Consider the following 23401-nt stretch of genomic DNA (forward strand, 5'->3'; position numbering starts at 1 on the left):
CTGACATGATGGTACATCCTGTTTTGGCCCATGAGATTTTGAAATCTTTCAAATATTCATCAATGGAAGAAACTTCTTTTCGCAAAAGAGATCCCCTTAACTCATGCATAGTAAGACCTTTCAAGCCCTTTCCAGCAGCAAATATGGCATCAAACATAGGTTCATAATATGGTGAACGAGAAGTATTGAAGGGGATATCATAATGATACCACCATCTAGCTATGTAATCACAAGCAAACTCTCTCAATTGTTTCTTCCAATGGACATCTAAAGTGGGTTGCATAGGACTTCTACTAGCTTGAGGACCATGCGCATCTCATGGAGAGGAGGGTGTGAAATAACTTTTGATATTAACCCTTTTTTCATTTTACCCTTACCCTTTTCTTGCATAGACTCCAAAGAAGGAGGAAGATAGTGAAAGGGGTTGGATGCATTAGTGCAAGGGATAGATGAAGACTGCCTAAATTGTTGAGTCACTGTTTGGATAGATTGCCCTGGTCAGGAATCTAGTCCATGGCATTGCGCTGCCTAAATTTCTTCATGGTTCATATAGTTTTAGATCTTCCATTGTATTTGTACATTATGAATACCTCCCTCATTAAGAGGGAGTGTTAGAAAATGTAACTATGTTCGGTCTTCAATAATGTACTTGAGTCATTATGTAATGTACTTGTCAAAAGAATAAAGAAAAGAATTTTTATTATTATTGTTGTGACTTAAAGCATGTGTTTCATGCTTGGGTCACCATGTTTTAGGTCAAAGTCCCCATTGTGGACTTCTAGGATTTATTAAGGGTCTATAGAATTATTGTACATTTAAAGAGACCCTTCTTGGGCTTTTGAATTATGTAAAAAGGTTAAGTATTGAGTCAAATATGAATTATGTAACCTCCACACCATGTCGGCCTAGAAGAAGATCAAGTCAGCCTAAGGACCCTATTCGACCCCTCAAGAAGCCTATAAAAGGAAGCTCATCAAATTCATTTGGAGCATCATTGTCTCACAATTTCAAATTCTCTTATAGCTAGGAAGAAGTGTGAAAATCTCTTGTTGTTGGGCAGAAGTATGAATTTCTCTTGTTGCTGGGAAAAGGTGCAAAGTTTGTTATCGGGAAGCCGAACTGAATGCGAGTTTGGGGAATTCTAAGGAGACAAGGAAAATCAAAATTTTGGTGTCTCTCTCTCTCTCTGTTCATGTCCTGGATTGGGAGATCGAAGTCTTCCAAGTTTCACTGTTGGCGAAAGCTTCCAGTTGCCGTAAGCTACTGCATAGTCGAAGTTGTTGGGAAGAGGTTGAAATTTTGGGAGGCTGACTTGGTGTGGAGGGAAGGTCTAGTCTTGGTCTAGGGTGAAGAATCTCAGAGAATACTATTGAAAGGAAGAATTATCTTGACTGGGCTTTCCCCTCGAGGGGGGTTTTGCCCTAGCATGTGCCTACATCTGGTGTCTATTGTTTTATGTGTTGTTGCTTTTGGTAATTGCTTGATGAACTAAAAAAAGGAGATATAAAGAATTGTAATAATAAGAAACATCACAAGTAATTATCAAGAATAAAAAAACTTTTATTTCCTTTCTAATTTTCTAACACAAAGGAATCAAATTCACAGCATTATCAACTTTTTGAATAATTCAGATGGATCTAGGCTTGTAGTATCACTCAACCAAGTGAAACTCAGAACTGAAAACTTATGCAGGTATGGATGTGTGTGAATATGCATTTGTTGATTGTTAAGATATATCAGTTTTTTCATTTGGTATATAGTTTTAGTCTCACTCAACCAAGTGAAACTCAGAACTCAAAACTTATGCAGTTATGGATGTGTGTGAATACGCATTTGTTGATTGTTAAGATATATCAGTTTTTTCATTTGGTATATAGTATTACTATCATTATTTGTATAAGTATTATATTTTTTTAACCAACATATGATGGCGTAAGCATTTCACACATACATATCAACATTTCCATCAAACTAGCTTGTAAATCTAGTGCTTTTAGACCCAATAATGATAAATAATATATATTTGAAAGCATATACAGATAAGATACAATAAGATAATTTTATAATTTCCAACAAATGACTACAAAAGTAGGTTAATTGGACTAACAGTTACAATCCAGTTTAAATATGGTGGAGTTGTGCAAAAGAAAATCCTAGAATAAAACTGAAAGTCAGAAGCAACAGAGGGAAGAACAGAGAGGGATATATAGTTAGAAACTACAAATTAGCATTCCAGCAAAAAGATATAAAAGAATATAGAAGTTGGGCTGCAATGACGGGACCAAAAACTGAGGATCTTAGTGTTGTGCAAGGAAGGAAAAGACAATGTAAAATCCTACAAGCACTAATGACCAAGGGTGAGTAAAGTGGCCTAGGTAAGGAATCATAGTCATAGTCTATGAAAGGGCCAATGCATCAACTAATGATCCCAAAGAGGTGATACTGCTTGAGGGAAAGAAACTCTGATGATATCTGGTCGATGGAAAGAAACTATGATATAGTCCTGGCCACCTGATTGGAACTAGGGAGTAGTTTGGAAATCAAGCATGCTTCAGCTCTCAGTTGATCTAGATCTGCTCCACCTGTCAATCTAGTGGTGCATGATCTATGGTCTCCACAGGAAACTTCTCAAAAGCTAAAAATTTAAAAGATGTAAATTAACCACCCAGAGGGGGTTGTTGTGAAGAAACATAAGAGGAGACACACAGACCTACCGACCACTTTTTGGCCAATTAAATAGAGCGAACTAAATGTAAGAATTGATCCTCCAAAAAACCTCAGGATGAGATAGAGCAAGTAAATAATAACATCTATATTTGAGCATTTCTTTGATGAAGAGAGTGAGGCACCTATGGTCAAGGCCCCCAAATCCCAATAAAGGCAATGGTACAATTAGATTGAACACATGAAAATGACATGCATCTTTCTATTTGGCTCCTAAAGATGACAACATTAGCAAGTCCTACCAAGGCATCGTATGTGGCAAACGATCTCTATCCAAAGTCTATGGGATCCCACCCAAAACTACCCTACAAGGACCCTCAAAACTTGCAACCAATGTCTTTGTGTACAAGGTGTACTAGATTATGCCCTCGTACAACTCTAAGAAATGCTCCAACCAAAAGGCCATTTTCAAGACGAGATACTAAGGTAGTGTAGAGCAAATGGCTTGGATTTACATTCTAAGGATGTCCTCATGGTTGGGTTAATTCAAATCCCTAGGTAGTGGGATGAGGATTGGCAAATCTATACACTGCCTAAAAGAAAATATGCAGTCTAGAGAGATGGAAATTGACAAGAGCAGTTGGAACACATCTACATACCACTCATGGGTGTGAAAATTCCTTCAAATGCAACAACTGGAAATTATTCTTCTAAATGGTCAATTCTTAAGTAGTGTATTTGCTACAGCAAACAACAAATAATTCACATTGCAATTCTTCACAAATAAAAATTATGCTACCAAACTAACAATCCTCTCTCAGGGAAATACTGGCAAAAATATTTGAGGGAATTTACCCTTGTGCGCAGCTCCTGCATCACCCTTGCGCAGGCCCTCAAATGCTCAACCCATCCTGCCTCAAATCTGCCTCTGACTGACTACTGCTGCTCTGGAAAGAATTCTCTAGCCCTCTTGAAAATTATCTCGAACTTCAACAACTAAATCCTCCTCTTGCTCAGCTAAATCGAACTACCTTCTTGAGGCTTTACGCAGCCTCCTGGCGAAATAATACGGCCTCCTCTCCTGACTCATATAGAACTGGAAACTCCTCCGGAAATTTGCAACTTTGCCCCTTTGCTACCTGCTACTCAATCACTAGCTCAATCTCACTGTTGAATCACCTGCGACAGGAAAATCAAACTGCCTTGATAACTGAGTATCTGCAAAGTGTGTACTTCTCCAACTCCATCGACCTCCTCTTATAATCTTCAATTGAGACTTCAATGGCCACAATTAAATCTTAATCGATGGCTAAGATCTCTAAGTCGATCCATGTGAGCTTCTAGAGAATTCTCACCTTTCTCAATTAATTCCTATTAATTAATCAATTTCCCTAAGTTAGACTTGGGCATTTTATAATTATCAATTAATTAATTTAATTAAGCTATCTCTAAGTGAAATTTCCATAAACAATTTATGGGTTTTGGAGAACTGATGTGCTTTAGCCTTTCCACAAAGTTTGAGACTAGAACACCATCTGATGCCATACAAACTAACAATCCCTCTTAACGAGGAATGTGTTCTAGTGTTGCATTGTTACAATATATTGTCTCTGCATCATCCTCCCATACGTTGTTGATGTAAGACAACTATAGTTGCCTGCCACTATCCATCAAGCACTATGCTAACTTTGATTCACCTACCACTGGTTATAGCTAAACCATGTTGCATCTGTGTTGTCATTAACACCAAATTGTACAACCTGTACTGCTACCAACTCTGCATCTGTGACATAATAAACACTCCCTCTCACTGTTGTTGTTGTTGCTACAACTATTACAAATGAGAAGTATCTAATTGTTACCAAAAAGGGTTCTCACTATACCCATTTGTTCTCTGAAATATACAAACTTGCCTCTTCCTAGAGCTTTTGTGAGTATATCTACAACCTGCTCTTCTGTGGGAACATACTTTGGTTGCACTGCTCCACGCTACACATAATCTCTGATGAAATGACACTGAATTTCTATATGTTTCGACCTGTCATGAAACACTGGATTTTTAGAGAGCTTGATACAACTCTAATTATTGCAGTAGACACTAGTCATCTCTTTCCTCTAGCTGAACAAGTTTACTAACAACTTCTGAAGCCATATAGCTTCGCACGTGCCATATACTCTACTTCTGCAAACTCAATGCTACTAACTTCTGCTTCGTAGTACACCAAGAAAACATCCCTGATCCAACACTAAGGCAGTACCCATAAGTACTTTTCCTATCCACTGAATTGTCTGCCCAATTTGCATCTGTGAATCCACAAACTGACATCATCCGCTCAAGTATATTCAACCCATACTCTATTGTGTCACGCAAATACCTCGGAATGTGCCTTGTGGATGTCCAATGCACTCTCTTCAGTTCCACCATAATCTAACTGAGTGTTGACCGCGAAGCAGATATCTGGCCTAGTGTTGACCAGATACATGAGAGAACTGATAAGTTTTTTATACAAGGTAGAACCGATAAGTTGTTTATACAAGGTAGGGTCAACATCCTTGTCCTCCGATGCGTTTATCTTCTTCTAGTTGGTAATAATCGGCATAGACATGGGTCTACAATCCTACATCATCAATCTCTTCAAAATCTCTGTAGCAATTTTCCGTGACAAAGGAAGATCTCCCCGTCCTTCTACCACACTCCAAGCAGGGTTGTGGTTCGCTCCCTAACTGTTCCTAGAGCGAAATTTTTAAGGAGGGAGCAAAAGATCCCAATCGATCCCTCCTTAAAAATTTCTCTCCCACCGAAAAAAAAGGCGTATGGTGGACGAGCAATGAAAGGGAGGGTAGGGGAGGGAAAGATAAGATAAAAGGCCCTCCTCCCCTCCCATTTTTCACCATTTGCACAGTGAGAGAGCAAGAGAGGACTTTTGGAATTGGAGCTTGAGTTGAAGAGGAATATTGAGAGGATTGCTTCGATCCTTGAGGAGCTTGCAAGGGAGAATGGAGCTTGGGATTGAAGGCCAAAGAGGTAGGATCTAGACTCTAATCTTGTTAGACAAAAGTAATACTGAGAGGGGGAGTGAATTAGTATTACGATAATATTATAAAATTTCTGCAATTAGAAACTTGTTCAGAAATTCACTTCAACAAATATAACAATATCATGCACATGAAAAACACAAACAATCATCACATGTAGACACATGGATTTTTGGTGGAAAAAACCCACTCCAGGGCAAAAAACCACCAAACTCCTTGTTGTTTATTCTTATTATATATTGCTTCAAAACATTCTCATTTACATTTACATTAGCTCCATGCTTGATTTTGTAGAGCCTCTAGGCTCTGCGCAATCCTGGCAAGGCTGATTTGCTCTCCTGGCCAACTGCGTCAACCCTCCTGGTCTCCGTGTGGCTCTTCGTGAGCCTCTTCTGCCTTCCTCTACCTCTGCGTTGGCCTCTCTCTGGCTTGAACTAATGACGTGGGCCCTCTGTGTCAACCCTTCTCTATTGCTTTCTGCCTAGGAACAACTTATGTCACTTAGGAGAGTTGTTTCTACTGCAAATTTTTTGATTCAGTTGGCGCCTTCAGCTCCCCGGTGATCTGCAACGCTCTGATACCATGTTGAAATTTCTAAGTATTACCTGTTAGAAATTTTTCTGTATTCTCTAGTTTATTTCGCCTACTTGTTTAATTACTAGTTATTTGAAATAAACACAATACATTCTCAACCATCTACAGATCAACAATTGAAATAAATGAACAAACACATAAGGGACACCATTATTTTTGGACAAATCGTCCCCAAAAAAACCCAACTTGGGAAAACTGGTGCAGCAGTTCTATGGGTTTTATTATTATGCAGCTTTTTCGAGTACAACTGGGGGACAAACTGGCTCACCCTACAGAGAAATCAATCTGGCAGTAATACCTCTCTTCAGAAGCAGATATTCTAAAACTCTGCTCCACAAAACCCTTTCTAGCGCCTCTCTAAGGCACTGTGTCAACCTTCCTGGCCTCTGCGTCAGCCTAAAACCCTCTATGTCAACCCTCTGAGGCTCTGCGTAGCCTCTTTGGCCCTTTGCATTTCTATAGCCTCTTCGTCACTCACGCAAGCTCTCTAGCCCTTTGTGCAGTCACTGTTGGCCTTTGCATCACTCACGCGGGCTCTCTTGCCCTCTGCGCAATCAGTGCTGGCCTCTGCGTGACTTTTTATGGCTCTACGTCTACCTCTCTGCCTCTGCAATAGCCTTTCGACACTATCTCTGCCTATTTGTTATGCACTCGTTGCCCCTCCCTGCAACTGATCACTGGTTCGATTTCTCTTAGCAAACCCCGCTCTAGAAAATCAAACTGACTGATCACTTTAGTGTATCTCCAACTAATCCTCAAGCCTCCTCTTATACTTTTTCTGTTGAGTCTTCAACGACCGAGATTACATCTCTAATCAACAGCTAAGTTTATATTTGGCTTGATCCATGTCACTTGAACCTTCTAACCTAGTTTTATATTAATACCAATTAATATATTTATTTTCCTAAGTTTAGACTTAGGAACCCATTAAAAATATTAATTATTTTAATATCTCTTTCACCAGGTAGAAATTCCCCAAACCATTTCTGGGTCTTGGAGATCTCATGTGCTTTAGCCCCTCCACCAAGTACTTCATCACCTTCATAGATGACTACTCTAGGAAGACCTGGATCTACTTTTTGAAGACCAAGGATGTGGTCTTTAGTCGTTTCCAAGAGTTCAAGGCTCTAGTGGAAAATATGACAGAGAAAAAGATCAAGGTGCTTCGAACAGACAAAGTTGGAGAGTACACAATGACTTCACGGGGTTCTTAGGACATGCCCAAGTTTGTATAGGCAAAGGCATGTAGCACAGCAGTGTACATATAGAACAGATTTCATCACAAGGTGTTGGGGAAGATAACACCAGAGGAGGTTTTCAGAAGAAAGAGACCGAAGGTTGTTCACATCAGAATCTTTGGTAGTATAGTATAGTTCCATGTGCCAAACGAGAAATGCACCAAGTTAGATCATATTGCAAAGAAGGGGTACTTCATTGGGCGATCAAAATGAGCCAACAAATGTTCCATTGGTCCAGTAGCAGGGATAGTCGCAGGGACAATCGCAAGGTCAGCAGAGTACTAGTACAGTGACCAGTATGAGCACAAGCTCATGTACAGGGGATCCAATGAATTCGCAGAAGACAAAGCGCAAAGGCAAGATGAGGAGTTGGTAGAACCATCCACCACTAGTCGTAGAACCAGCACAGAAGTTCGTCAGACATTGAAGGATGCGCAAGAGTTTATGAGGGCTCTTAGGACAGGCAAGAGGGAGCATAGACAGCGAGACAGATACCAAGTGTTGGTGTCACAGGTTGTTGAACCTTCCAGTTATCAAGAGGTTGCACAGCATTAGGTGTGGCAGGATGCCATGGTAGAGGATAACTCCATCATGACAACCTATGTATGGGAGGTCGTGCCTAGACCTGTGGATAGGTCAGTTGTAGGCTCTAGACAAGTCTATAAGATCAAATACGCTGCATATGGTAGTGTAGAGAAGTACAAGCTAGGTTTGTGGCCAAGGGGTATGCGTAGAAGGAAGGCATAGATTGAGGAGCCCTTCACCCCAATGGCCAAAAATACTTCCATCTAGTCAATTATATCTCTAGCAACATAAATGGGATGGTAGATTCACCAGGTGTACATCAAGACAACATTCTTAAACAGGGTGATAGAGGAGAAGGTATATATGGAACAACCAGAGGGCTTCAAGACACATGAGAGAGGCACACATGTGTGCAAGCTTAAGAGAGTGTTATACGGGCTCAAATGATCCGGATTGGATCATTATATTGTTTGTCATCCATCTCAGTGTATTTGGAGAGGAAAAAGTGCAAAAATCAGCTCACGGGACCATTTTTACTGGCGGGACCCAGTTTGGCAAAATGGGTTCTGAAACCTTCCAAGAGCGTTTTGAGGCATCAAACGACATTTTTTGGGGGTAAAACTTTGGTGCTATTGCGCTACAACTTTACATGTTGTTCTACACACATTGATCTTTCCAGCAGCACAATAAGCACGTCAATCAGAGTCCATATGCAAAATTTATGCCACTCGGAAGTTGACCTTCGTGTTTTCACACCTATAATTCGCGAGGATGTCGTGTTAGCCCGATTATTCATGGAAAGGGGGCTAGCCACGTGTTTTTGATGTGAAAGACTCTAGCAGAGTCTATATTGTAGCTCTAGTTAAGAATTGATGTAGTCAAACTTATCCACTAATAGGCTATCGGGGTGTGTTATAACCGGGCCACTAGGAGGAAGAGGCATTTCATTCTTTCAAGAGCATTTTGTTCCATAATTGAGCAAAGATAGCTAGGAGAGATAGGAGGTAGAACCCACAAAGAGGATTTGTGCACTGTAGCAACCCACGGGCCACAGGTGTTGATTTGGGGTAGCATCGGATGTGCTCTAGCCATGAAAATTGGTGGAGAGGCTAAGGCACATAAGATCTCCAAGACCCAGAAATGGTTTGGGGAAATTCCACCTAGTTAGAGACATATTAAAATAATTAATATTTTTAATGGGTTTCCTAAGTCTAAACTTAGGAAAATTAAAATATTAATGGGTATTAATATAAAACTGGGTGAGAATATTCTAAATAACATGGATCAAGCCAAATCTAATCTTAGTCGTTGATTAGGGACTTAATATTGGTTGTTGAAGACTCAATAGGAGAAGTAGAAGAGGAGGCTTGAGGGTCAGTTGGAGATACACCAAGATTGATCAGTTAGTTCAATTTTCTGGAGCGGGGTTTGCTGAGAAAATTTGAACAAGTGATATGTTGCAGCAAGGGGCAAAGATAGTGCCTGAGGATCAGCACAGTGACTGAAGAGGCCGACGCAGAGGCAGCCAGAGTTACGCAAAGGTAGCAGGAGCCACAAAGAGGCAGCTAGAGACTGTGTAGAGGTTGAGGGGCCTACGTGGGTGACGCAGAAGGCCAAAGAGCTAACGCAGAGAGGCAGAAGGCTGACGCAGAGGGTTCAGGAGCTATGCTAGGGCTAGTAAGGATGACGCAGAGCCTAGGAGAAGCGCTAGAAGGATTTTCGTGGGGCAGACTAGAGCTGAGAGGTTGAATATCTGTCTCCAAGAAGAGGTATTATTGTCATGTAACAATCTGTTTTGGGTGAGCCATTTCTAGCACCCTAATTGTACTCAAGATTCTACATAATAAGAAAACCCTCAAAACTGTTGCATTGGTTTTCCCGCATTGGTTTTTTTCCGAGGACGATTGTCCAAAAATATCAGTGTCCTTTGTATGTTTGTCTCAGTATTTTCAATTGCAAATTTGTATGAGTTAAGGTTGCATTTGTGTTTATTTCAGTGTTTATGTTGATAAACAACTTGTTAATGGAATAAACAAGTAGGAGATATAAATGAGATAATGCAGTAGGGATTTCTAATGAGTCGGACTTAGAAATTTCAACAACAGGCATTACTTCTTTGTACCTACAGCCATATTTCCAGATAGAGAAAGAGAGCAAAGCAGCCTCACCTTCCAATGAGGTTTTCTCCCGAAAAGGTTTCCCAGAGCATATCTTGTGTCTTATGTGTGTGTGTGAGCTATTTTGTCGCTCTCCACTTTTCTGCATAATTTCCATTCGCATGCATGTACTAATTACAGTTAAATTTACAGATCTAGAAGTTTAATAAAACTGTAATAGTGTAGAAATTCGGTATTTTAGTTTATTATTATCAAATCCGTTGTGACGAACTATCCAGTGGAATATCCATGGCAATCTATGGATCAAAAACAGGCTCTAAGGGCATCGTATTGTCAGATAAGCAACTACTCGCAAGATAAGCCTTAAAAACACCTCAATTAGAATAATTAGCCAATAATTAAATATTTCCTAAGTTTAACTTAAGGAAAGTGGTTTATTAAATCAAATTAATTAAGGGCAGTTGATTTTGCAGTAGAGACTTCCGGAATTGACAAAGTCAAGGTGATCATATCCATCGATTGAGATATGATCAAGTCGTTGGTTTCCTGACAGAAGATTGTAGGAGCAGGGTCGATGGAGTTGGAGAGATATCAGTTGTGAGTCAAGCAGTTCGACTTGCCTAGTTGCAATGATTTAGCAAGTGCGTTGTTGAAGCTAGGTAGACACCAGCAGCAAGGTATTCAGCAGAGATTTGGAATTTTCCTCAGCGATTTCCAGTTTTTATAGGCAGGAAGGAGATCGATTCAGTCTACAAAGAAGGAGGTTGATTTAGCAATGCAAGTTAGCTAATGTATCCAGTGCGAGTTGTCAAAGAGACCACGCTTCAGTTTCTCGTTGTCATATCTATTTCTCGGAGGCAGAGCGTGTGGGCCTAACATCTATTGGAGGCAGTTTTACTTAGAGGGACGATTTCCCAAAGGTTGTACGAATTTCCCGGGACTAGTAGTGCGCATTCCAGCCAAGCAGTGTGAATAACCTTAGGAAGTGTGAATTGGTTGGGAAAGGCCACATCCAGTTGCAGAGGGTGATAGAGAGTCTTGGGAGAGGCCAGATCCAGTTGCAGAGGGTGACAGAGAGTCTTTAGTTAATTTTTATAGTGGAGATCAGTATTTGTCGAAGGTTTTCCGTTATACAGAAACCAGTTGTAATTTCTCAAATTGTTGAATAATAATAAAACCCTCATATGTCACACTAGTTTTCCCTTTGGGGTTTTTCCAAGGACAATTTGTCCAAAAATAACAGTGTCAAAATCATTGTGTGTGCGCATCATTATCTCAGTTCTAGTATTTTATTTTCCACAACTTATTTTATTGTGAAGAATTAAAGCATGAGTTCATCAATATTTGACGTTAATAAATTAATAAAAGACAAATACACTACATAAGTTAGGAGATAAATTTATGGTTGTTGCAATTCATGGAAAATTCACATCTTGTGGTTTATTTAAATGTTGAAATTAGCAGTTTTGATTTTATTCAGTATTTGCAGTAAATTAATTTGTTGGGACCAATAATCTGTAAAAAGATAGGAGAAATATTACAAGATTAACTACAATATAATTTTTATAGGTTGAACGCAAACTGCAAGACTATTGACCGCAAGGTTGACCACAAACTGTAGGCCATTGACCACAATTGACTACAACGTTTTGACCACAGGTTCGAGTTTGGCTATAGGGCCAAAGTTTAACATAAGTTAGTTATTTGACTAGTGTTGAGTTCTATGTATTTTGGCTGGTTTGACCAGCGTTGACTTGTTGTTTGACCAGGCTTGACTAGCTTTTGGACTTTGATTATTGGCACAAATTTCAAGATGAATTATTGATTTGTAAACCTTGCTAAAGAATAATTTCTTCTAAAGAAAATTTGTTGGGTTTTCTCCCAAGGTTGGGCTTCAGTAGCTTGGTTGGCTTTTTGGATCTTTGTCAAATGGCCACTAACATTAGAGGAAGTGGGTTTTCAAGGGGGAATAGCCATTTTTTGATCCCCAAAGGTGGTCATAGGATAATGTTGAGGTTGTGAGCACAAATTTTGAGTACCCACATGACACCAACATACCCTAAATCCACTTATTTACAACTTTACATAGAAAATTAATTCAAATCCCGTCATGCAGGAAACTTTAATTAATTAAAAAAATCCTATAAAAACCTAATCAAATTCCATGACACTTTGGATATTGCCTAGCATGGTAATATACATTGACCCTAGGCGTTCGGACTTCGCACTCCAACGTTGGAGATATGTGAGTGAAAAAACTCGCTAGTTATTTATCACTGCAAAGTGAAAATAATCAACTAAGAGAAGAAAACACTCTACAGTGGACTCACATAATGACTGGGTACCAAGTCCCCTACGACTGTTACAAAAACTTCATCATGGTAGCGAAATTATACAATTCCCTCGTAGGGGTTGTGGAATTCAAGAGAGAGAAAGTGTAGAGAGAGGAGAGAGAAAAGGGGCATTAGTGCCCTGTTGACTTCTGGTTTTCTGAAAAAAATTGTCAAGTGCCCATCTTCATTGGGCAATGGGGTCTAGTTCCCTACTAGGTACAAATTAGCAAGTAACAAGTGCATCCCATGATGTACAGGCAGTTGATCATATCCTTCATGTACCTGGTTAACACCAGGCCTGATATTTGTTGTGTAGTGAACACCCTCAGCCAGTTTATGGTTGAACCAAGCCAGTGATATTGGGTTGCAGCAAAGCGTGTGTTGAGGTACCTACAACGTACAGTTGGATATGGTTTGAGATATGTCTCAGGTGGTGAAGCGAGGTTGCAAGGATATGTAGATTCAGATTGGATCAGGGGTGCCTGGGATAGAAAGAGGACCTCAAGGTGTTGCTTCAGCTTGGGATCAGCTATGATATCTTGGTTTAGCACAAAGCAAACTTCTATCACACTCAGTATAGAAGTGGCAAAATATATCGCAGCGAATGCTGCAATTCAGGAAGCAGTGTGGCTTCCAAAGCTACTTGCAAGACTATTTGACCATGCGCTTGAGTCGACCTTGATATTTTGTGATAATCAAAGTTGTGTCAAGCTTTTGAAGAATCCAGTCCTCATGACAAGTCAAAGCGTATTGAGATAAAATATCACTTCATCTAAGACATGGTGCGAAAAGGAGTAGTGAAGCTCCAGTACATATCCATAGATGAGAAGATTGAGGACATTCTCACCAAGCCTCTATCTAGAGCGAAGTTTGTCTACTTCGTAGACAAGTTTGGCGTGATGCAGAATGTCTCCTTCTTTGAGAGTGAGTGTCGATGTCTTTGCATGATCAGGGAGACCATCCCATGAGAAGCCATGTTGATTTGGCTAGGTCATGTTGATTTGACCAAGGGAGATGGATACATTCACATGAGTAGTCATGATAATTTGATTGGACCATGCTAATTTGACCAAGGGTGAATGGATCCAGGGCAGGCCTTCTCCTGAGAAGCCATGCTAATTTTGCTGGGTCATTCTAATTTGATCGGATGAGCTGGAAACATTTACCTGAGAAGCCATGTTGATTTGCCCAAGGGTAAATGGCACCAGTTACTCACATTGCCTTCTCTAAGATGGAGCGAACTATATCTATGAAGGTGCATGTGAGGGGACACTACATAAACATAGTGAACTCACAAACTTTCCTTTGAGAAAGGAGAAATTTCAGCTAAGGGGAGATCTATTTGCAGCTAAGGAGAATACCTCCCTCGCTAGGAGGAAGTGCTAATTTTTTGTAACATCGGGAAGTAATTCTGCATAACAAAAAGGGGTCTCCAAGTCGGCCTACGAAAATGACAAAAAATTAATTTTAGAGTGACATGTCAGCCCAGGAAGTCAAGTCAGCCCATCCAATGAAAGGGTGTATCCCTTGGTTATTTCACCTCAATTCAACAAGTATAAATACTGATACCTCATTTTTCTCCACCAACGAAGAGTGAGCTTCTTCTGTCATTAGCATTCTTGGACAATTACATGTGTGGAGAAAGAGTATCCATTTCACTGAGTTTAACTGGCCATTGACCGAGCTGTTGATCTCTGTTTGACTGAGTTTTTGACTAGGTGTTGACCGCAAAGTTGCAAACTACAGAACTATTGACCGCAGGATAAGCACAGGGTTGACAGCAGGATGAAGAATGATGACTTCAGTTGACCACAGTTCCAAGTTTGACCGCAAAGCCGAAGTTCAACTGCAGGCTAGTTGTCTGACCAGCATTGACTTCTATGTATTTTGGCTGGTTTAACCACCGCTAACTTGGTGTTTTTTGACTCGGTTGACTAGTATTTGGACTTGGATTATTGGCACAAATTTCTAGACAAATTGCTTATTTGTAAACCTTGCTGAAGAATAATTTCTCCTAAAGAAAAGTTGTTGGGTTTTCTCCCAAGGTTGGGTTTCCCAGGGTCAATTTATTGTCTCTATTGTTCATGGTTGTCTTTCTATGATCTTTATTGTTTCCGCTGCATTTACTGTCGAGATTTTCTGAAGTGTAATTATTCAGTGATAGTAGTGGCATAAAATACTAGTTGAAGATCATTAGGAAATAATTATCAAACAAAAAATAGTATCCTTCATACTTCTTGTAGAAAATTCATCACAAACAGGTTTTAAACATCTTGGAAACACTACCAACAATGTTGTACAACATTACCAAATCTGGAAACAAAGTATAGCACAACTAGTGGCATCTCAAAGGCATTTCTGCTATTTCCAATGATGTTTCCTTCTAAAATGTTATCTATGTGTATCATTCTTATTTTCTTGCAAGTTATAACACACACACATGCACAAACATAGAATGTGTTTTTTATAAACCATGTTCCCCCACCTACCTATTTTTTAGGGGTAACATTTACAATTGTTCCCATGTTATATAAAAAATTTAGTATTTTGTAAAACTATTGGTTAATTGGGGGCATAGAGCATGATCAAAGATCATGCCAATTCACCAAGAGGCACGTAGGGTTGTATTTAAGCTTGAGCCTCACACTTTGTAAATCATCCTACATTCATTATTAATAATATATATATATATATATCTTATGATAAATTGTTGAGTTATTCTACTCCATCTGGTATCAGAGCAATACGATCACCAGAGCGCTTCCCAAATGCCCAAACGTTGTTCCATTGTTTCTGATTCTTCAGCCACCCATTGTTCTACCCTCACCCTTCCCTGTCTCTGCCATCCCTCTGTCATCGACCTCACCGTCCTCCGCATCGTACCATTTCCGTTCTTTTGCGCTAATGCCCGACCACTTGTGACCCCGAATTGCTAACTCTCCACCAAACATTCACTGACTTCCACCCTTTGCCTTCCGCTCTGTGACTTCGTCCCTCTACCCTTGACGTCGACCTTTGTTCGATCCATCTACGTATCACATCTCTGCCATCAATCCCTTGTCAATTGTGCCTCCGTCGTCCGATCGCGCTCTCTAACACCGTTGACCTCTATCACCATTCGACCTTCGATTTCTTTTTGGCTCCTCGGTATAATCTATACATATATTAATTACTATATAGTTTTATTATTACTTTTTATATGATTTATAATTATATAATAATTAATATTTCAATTTTAATAATAATAAATAAATAAAAATTTACGTTGGATAAGTATACCCCACCTCACACACGCTAAATGGCTTCATCTATGTCAATGGTCGATTTCAATAAAAGACTAGTAGACCTTGAGACTAAGGTGACCAAGCAGGGCGATAAAATCAAATATCTCCAGAACACAACAAAGGAAATAAAGAGTTAGCTCGAGGAAAACAAGAAAGACTTTAAAAAAGATCAGGCAGACCTTTCAGTTAAGGTGGATCAAGCTATGGTGATGTTGGGTTGTATTTGTACCAGCTTAAAAGTTACACCCGATCAAATACCCCAGAATAATGAGGCTACTTAGTATCTCAATTCTCCAAATTCACCAAGATCATCAGATGCACATGAGAAACCCATGTCTCCGACGACATCTTCCACGCTTAATCATGAAAATAGTAACACAAATTTTCAAAATAAGCAGCTTAGGAATCAATACCCCTTTTTTCGCTCCGCCAAAATCAACATATCAACGTAGAGCAAAAATTGAGTTACCCAAATTCAACGACAAAGAAAAATGCAACGGCTCCATAAAGAAGAAGAATATTTCGAGATTTATGATATTAACAATGATGATGAAAAGGTCAAGCATGCTTCCATGAAAATGGAAGGCGACGCATATAATTGGTATATGTGGTGGAAGAAGACGACACTTGCTATCTGTTGGAGGAAATTTAAAGATGTGTTCTTTAAAAGGTTCCAAGGTGTCAAGGAAGAAGAGTTCTTCTCAACACTCACCAGATTACGACAAAAAGGAGATGTGGATGAATACACTCAAGAATGGGAGACTTTAGCAACAAAAGTACCTGGAATGCCAGAAACTCATCCCATTCAATCGTACACCTCGAGACTTAAACCCCATCTTCAAGTAGAACTTGAGCTTCATGACATTACGTTGATAGAATTAGCAAGACAAAAAGCAAAAGTTGTTGAAAAGAAATTGGAAACGATGTTGTGGTCAAAGGCTGAAAGAGTATACATGAGACGAAGATTTCCCCAGTCTGCGAATACGGATAACACAAAATATGTTCCACCATATCTTCGTGAAGGAGAAAAAACGAACGTGCAAATGCAAAGGATGAAAGAGGACAAATGCAAATGTTGTGGCAAGAAATGGGACCCTAAACATAGGTGTGCTAAAGGAAAAGAGACCAAAAACCAGTATAAATGTGAAGCAACTAATAATCAATGATGAATCAGACGTTGAAGAAATCGAAGACTCCCTAGAACCCTCTCTAGAACTAGATGACAAGAGAATTCTGCAAGTATCATTATTGGCCATGACAGGGATATCACAGCCCCAGACATTAAAATTAAAAGGACATATCAAGAAGAACAATGTAATGGTTCTCATCAATACCGGTAGCACCCACAATTTCTTGGACTCAACCATGGCGAAGAGACTCAACATTTTTACATTTCTCGTGCCCAACATGAAGGTTATGGTAACCGACGGTAAGAAAACCGAAAAAGAAGGGAAATGCCATCAAGTCAAATTGCAGATTTTAGACTTTAATTTAGAATCTTTGTTCTACATGGTACCATTAGGAAGAGTGGATGTGGTCTTAGGTATCCAATGGTTACAAACCATCGGTACTTACTCTGCCAACCATCAAAAGCAGTTTATAAAATTTAAATGGGAAGGGCAAAAATACAAATTATATGGGCTCCAAGCACCTAAGAATCAAATCGTATCATCATCCCAAATGATGAAAATGATTCGAAGAGGAGCACCAGCCTATGTAGTACAATGTCACCAATTAGAAATTTTAACTTCAAAATTGATCAGTGAAGAAGCACCAGAAGTACAAGAGCTAATTTAGAAACATTAAAACGTATTCCAAGACCTGCCCATGAAAATGCCTCCTAATAGAGAAATCGAGCATACTATAGAATTCAAAGCGGGATCAAACCCCGTCAACGTCAAACCGTATCGATATCCCCATCATCAAAAAACGGAAATTGAGAGATTAATCCAAGATCTTTTAAAGTGTGGCATCATCTCAAAAAGTAAAAGTCTGTATGCTGCTCCAGTTGTATTGGTGCGGAAGAAAGATGGATCGTTCAGGTTATGCATCGATTATCGAGGACTAAACAAAATAACAATCAAAAACAAGTTCCCAATTACCTTCATCAATGAAATGCTAGAAGAACTACATGGCGCTAGATATCTCTCAAAATTGGACATAAGGTCAGGGTATTATCAAATCGGAGTAAGGTTGGAAGACATACAAAAAACTTAATTTTGAACACATGAAGGTCACTACAAATTTAAAGTAATGCCTTTTGGGTTAACCAATGCACCAGCTACATTCCAAGCCACTATGAACGAGTTATTTCGTTCATAACTAAGGAAGTTCGTGTTAGTGTTTTTTGATGACATTTTATTTTACAGTAAAACTTGGAAGGAGAACCTACAACATTTGGAGAAAGTTCTTACACCATTGGAAGAGCATCAGTTCTATGCCAAGAAGTCCAAATGTACCTTTGGGAAGGAAGAAGTAGAATATCTCGGACATATAATATCCAAAGGAGTTAAAGTAGATCCTAACAAGATCAAGGCTATAAGGGAGTGGCCCAAACTAGCTAATATCTCCAAGTTAAGAGGATTCTTAAGGTTGACTGGATATTATCGAAGATTTATTAAAAACTATGCCCATATAACTGCACCCCTATCAAACCTTCTAAAGAAGAACTCATTTTGAGGGAATGATGAAGCAGGAAAGTGTTTTGAAGATTTGAAGGAAGTTATATCTAATGCCCCTTTGTATTAGTAACTCCAGACTTCTCAAAACCATTTGTAATTGAATGTGATGCTTGGGTTTTGGCATAGGAGCAGTACTAATGCAGGATGGCCATCCAATCGCATTCGAAAGCAAAAAGCTCAATAAGCACGACCGTCTCAAGTCTACATACAACAAGGAAATGCTTGCTATTTTGCATGCATTAGCCAAATGGAGACAATATCTCTTGGGAAGTAAGTTCTTAATATGAACAGATCATAATAGTCTTCAACATCTTCTCTAGCAGCAGACACTATCTACAGATCAACAAAGATGGACAGAAAAAAATAGATACCTTTGACATGGACAAATTACACAAGAAAGGGAAAGATAACGTAGTTGCTGATGCCTTGTCAAGGAGAGACGAAGAACCATCATTACTCGCATTGTCAGTGGTTATTCTCGAATGGCTTAATGAGATTCGAAGTGAATACGGAAAAATCCACAAACAAGTGCTATAATCAATAATCTTACTCAGAATTCAAAATTTGAATGGAAGAACGGTATTCTATGGTACAAGGGAAGAATTTGTCTGAATGCAGATTCCAAATTTAAAGCTAAGGTTCTCAAAGAGTCACATGATTCACTACCAGTCAGAAGGGAATGAGTAATGATATTCAAAAATATGTAGCCACATGCGATAAATGTCAGAGAAATAAAAATGAAAATATTATGACACCCAGATTACTTCATCCCTTAAACATTCTGAATCAAAAATGGGAGGAAATATCAATGGACTTTATTGAAGGTTTACCTATGTCTAATGGTAAGGATAAGATTCTTGTAATAGTCGACAAACTCACCAAGTATGCTCGCTTTATTGCATGAGGAAATCAGATTCAGCAAAACAAATCATCGAAATATTTTGCAAAAATGTTTACAAATTACATGGATTTCCCAAGGTTATTGTGAGCGATAGAGATGTCAAATTTAAGGGTAATTTTTGGAAGAAATTTTTCAATCATATAGGAACCTACCTCAACATGAGTTCCGCTTACCACCCTCAAACAGATGGCCAAACCGAGGTTGTCAATAAATGTGTGGAAGCCTACCTGCGTTGTTATGCCACAGACAAACAAAACAAGTGGGCTCAGTGGTTACATCTCGTTGAATGGTGGTACAATTCCACTTACCACACATCAACAAAAATGACTCCCTTTCAAGCTTTGTATGGTTACGAACCTCCGAAATGGAAGGACTTTGCTATCATCGAGACAAAGTTGCCAACTGTTAAAAACCAGTTAGAAGAAACCCAAAAAGTTGTCCAAACTCTAAAAGAAAATCTAAATAATGCAAGGAATCATATGAAACAACAAGCTGACCGAAATAGAACCGAGAGAGAATTTGAAGTTGGAGATTGGGTATTTGTCAAGCTCCAACCATACAAACAGCGGTCCTTAAAACAAAAAAGGAAAAATAAATTGGCACCAAAGTTCTATGGACCATACCAGATCAACAAAAAGATCGACCAAGTTGCATATAGTCTACGCCTTCCAGATAAAAGTCGTGTCCACAACGTCTTCCATGTATCCTGTCTTAAAAGGGTACTTGGTGACCATCAATTAGCACAAACAACACTTCCATCCTTAGATGATCAAGAGTGGGTCAATTTAGAACCAGAAGGTTTCATATCCACAAGGGAAAAGAAGCTCCGATCACGAGTAATCAAAGCATACTTGATCAAGTGGGAGGACTTACCAGAAGAAGAAGCTTCTTGGGACACTAAAGTGTTTCGTCAACAACATCCGTCGTTACATATGCTTTGAGGACAAAGCATCTTTTTGGGAGGAAGGCAATGTTATATAAAAAATTAGTATTCTATAAAACTATTAGTTAATTAGGGCATAGGGCATGATCAAAGATCATGCCCATTCACCAAGAGGCATGTAGGGTTGTATTTAAGCCCGAGCCTCTCACTTTGTAAATCATCCTACATTCATTATTATATATATATATATGAGTTATTCTACTCCATCCCATTTTGGAAAATTGTACACATTTCTGTGTTTAATAAAACTTAGTTTACATGTTTTTCAGCTTCATTATTTCATGCAAATAAGAAATAAGCATGAAAATTTTACGATGAAAAACTTCAGAAACAATCATAAAGGCATTTATCAAGTCAAATGCTCTCTTGCCCAAGGATGTGTGATCTAGTGGCAAGCAGCAAGGTAATCAAGTTTGTGTCAATACAGAGACCTGAGTTCAAAATCCCTCAAGTACAAGTGAGGCCAGATACAAGAAAGGGGTGATTTTGACAGCATAGAAACACCCCTCAGAGTGATTTTGATGGCAGCAGTGACAGAGAACAGTTGTAAGTTACTATAAGTACCATTTCCACCGAAAGAATGTAATGACCCGCCTACAATTACAAATAAACCGAGAATATTAGCATGCATAAGGGACATCCATATTATAGCTACATATGTATGAATCATGTGTATTGCACTAGTATACATACTAGCTAATATTGGAAAATGTTTAAGTTTAGGTTACTAAAGCGTTTATCGAAGTAAATTCCTAACACACCAGAATTATAAGGAATATATTGGATGGAGTCCTTGACATATGTATGATACTCCTTAATCAAAAGAAAATATGAAATACATGAATTATGAAATAAATTCATTTAATTTAGAGTTTAATTTGATTAAAAAAAGTCTAAATAAGGTAATTTAATTAAATTATAAATTAAGTAAATTAAATTAATTAAAATTTTCTTAATTTTAACTAAATTAAAAAAAAAGAATTTACGTATCATGAAAATTATGAAAGTGCCCGACTCTAAAAGAAAGGAGGAGGATGCTAGAAGGTACGCAACCAACTCCCAAAGAAGGAGATTCAGTGGACTTTATGCCAATGTTCCACCAAGACTCCAGTGCGGGGAGATCCACAAGGGGACGTGTGGTAGTACCCTCAGTACCCTCAAATTTTAGCGAAATTTCGGGGGTCTGGGGGGACATCGGAATATATAATTTTTAATTATATATATATATATATAATTCAAGTTCATATTCATTGTTCAATAATGAAAACATAAATTTTAAATAGACTAATAGTAATATGGATACCAATACATTGAAAATTGAAATTTGATCCACACAAAATTTAAATTCATAATTGAATTAAATAATGACATACATTGATCCATCCTCATCATTCATTTTGATACATACATCATTCATATGACATACTCATTATTCATCCATAACATTCATAATTGAATTAAATAATGACATACATTGATCCATCCTCATCATTCATTTTGATACATACATCATTCGTATGACATACTCATTATTCATCCATAACATGAGATTCAATAATGAAAAATTCAAATACATTGATACATATCATTGATAATTCTACAATCTACATTAATTTAAAAATTAAATTCATCATTCATCATTCTAGAATCTAAATTGAAAGCAAAACATACTATAGATTACCATATACTATATACTAGATACTGAAGTTTTGAGGGGGGGCGCCCAAACGCACCCCTTTTGGGGACTCTCGTCCCCCACACTGGTGAAATGCACCCCCTTGCATCTCCCCAAGACTCCCCAAAAAGGGTGCGTGCAGAAAAGCAACCCCAGTAGACTCCCTGTCCCAGGTGCGTGGGGTGCGAGGGGTGCGTGCACTCGACCCTGGGGGACGCGTCCCCATGGAACACTGCTTTATGCATATAAGGGAGTCGGGGGAACCTTCCTTAAGGGGCAGTGGTTGGAGAAAAAACTGTGAAAATGAGAAGATGGAGATTTGGAAGAATTGAGCCTCAATCATTGGAGTTTTGGGCACAGGGGCAGAAGACCTTAAAGTCCTCTAGATCTGGGTACTGAAGAGGATGAACCCAGGTTGGCAGGGTGGATTCAGTCGGATTGGCAACTACAACCACACCAAATCGACTTAGAATTCAGTTCAAATTCAGTAACCAGGTATGTAGCTGTGTATTTAATTAATTCCGCTCAAGAAATTTATGTAGCTGTGTATTTAATTAATTCCACTCAAGAAATTTATGTTACTATGTATTTGATTAATTCCACTCAAGAATTTTACTGTATGTATTATTACTGCTTGCTTTATTAGTATCAAATTCCAAAGTTTTCCAAATTCAGTACCTTACAAAGAACTAATGCACAGATGTAAGTTACTATAAGTATCATTTCCACCAAAAGAAGTAAGAACTAATGCTTGCTAGACAATGTGTTAAAGAAAAAAATATAAATAAAGAAAGAAACCCATTTACAAGCAATTGGAAGGCTTTGAAAATACCAGTCTGCTACGATACTGACTAAATTCGCCCTTGCTTGCAAAATCATCTGTCCATATCTCCAATGAACTATCAGATAAAGCCACTCCCACAGTAGGATTTTTCTTGAGCATGCGCTGAAACGCGACATTCATTATATTGGCACAGAAATCATCACTAATGCTTACTGCAACTTCCTTCTCCTTATCAATCAGCCCAGAAGCTGAGCTTTGCTTGGCAATTTTAGACATCTTTCCACCATCATCTGCTTGCTTGTTGCTCTTCAAGGACGAATTTGACTCCCTGAATAAGAACTACAAAAAATCAAGAGCAATGACACAAAAAGAACGTCAATTCCAAAGAAATCCTTTCTTCATAAAACAATACACAAGAAGAACATCAATACAAAGAAATTATTTCTTCACAAAGTAACAGATAATACAAAACAACAAAATTAAATGCCTTCTCCTAAGAGAATCAAGGCACATTAATGATTAAACATACCAGCCAGAGAGGTAGTGACTCAAAATGAAGCTCGAACTTGGGGTGCTGCAAAAAGAAAAGCATCTGAAAAGCAAATGGGGAAAAATCAAAGCTTGTC

The 23401-nt window shown here is 38.7% G+C and overlaps 1 protein-coding gene across 2 annotated transcripts in view; it reads right to left on the reverse strand.

The window, feature by feature from the left end:
• LOC149246492 (protein HASTY 1-like) overlaps window positions 1-23401 on the reverse strand; it is a 330616-nt gene that overhangs the window by 147727 nt on the left and 159488 nt on the right. For both annotated transcript variants that reach the window (XM_089457942.1, XM_089457941.1), the window contains exons 10-11: window positions 23305-23367; window positions 22824-23114 (exon numbers count right to left, since the gene is read on the reverse strand). In XM_089457942.1, coding sequence (XP_089314068.1) covers window positions 22824-23114; window positions 23305-23367 — 354 coding nt within the window. The remainder of the gene's footprint in view (window positions 1-22823; window positions 23115-23304; window positions 23368-23401) is intronic.

The sequence above is a fragment of the Pinus tabuliformis genome, chromosome 7, assembly GCF_031772625.1.
Source record: "Pinus tabuliformis cultivar Carrire ecotype Pingquan chromosome 7, CPIR1, whole genome shotgun sequence".
NCBI classification, from domain to species: Eukaryota; Viridiplantae; Streptophyta; class Pinopsida; order Pinales; family Pinaceae; genus Pinus; species Pinus tabuliformis.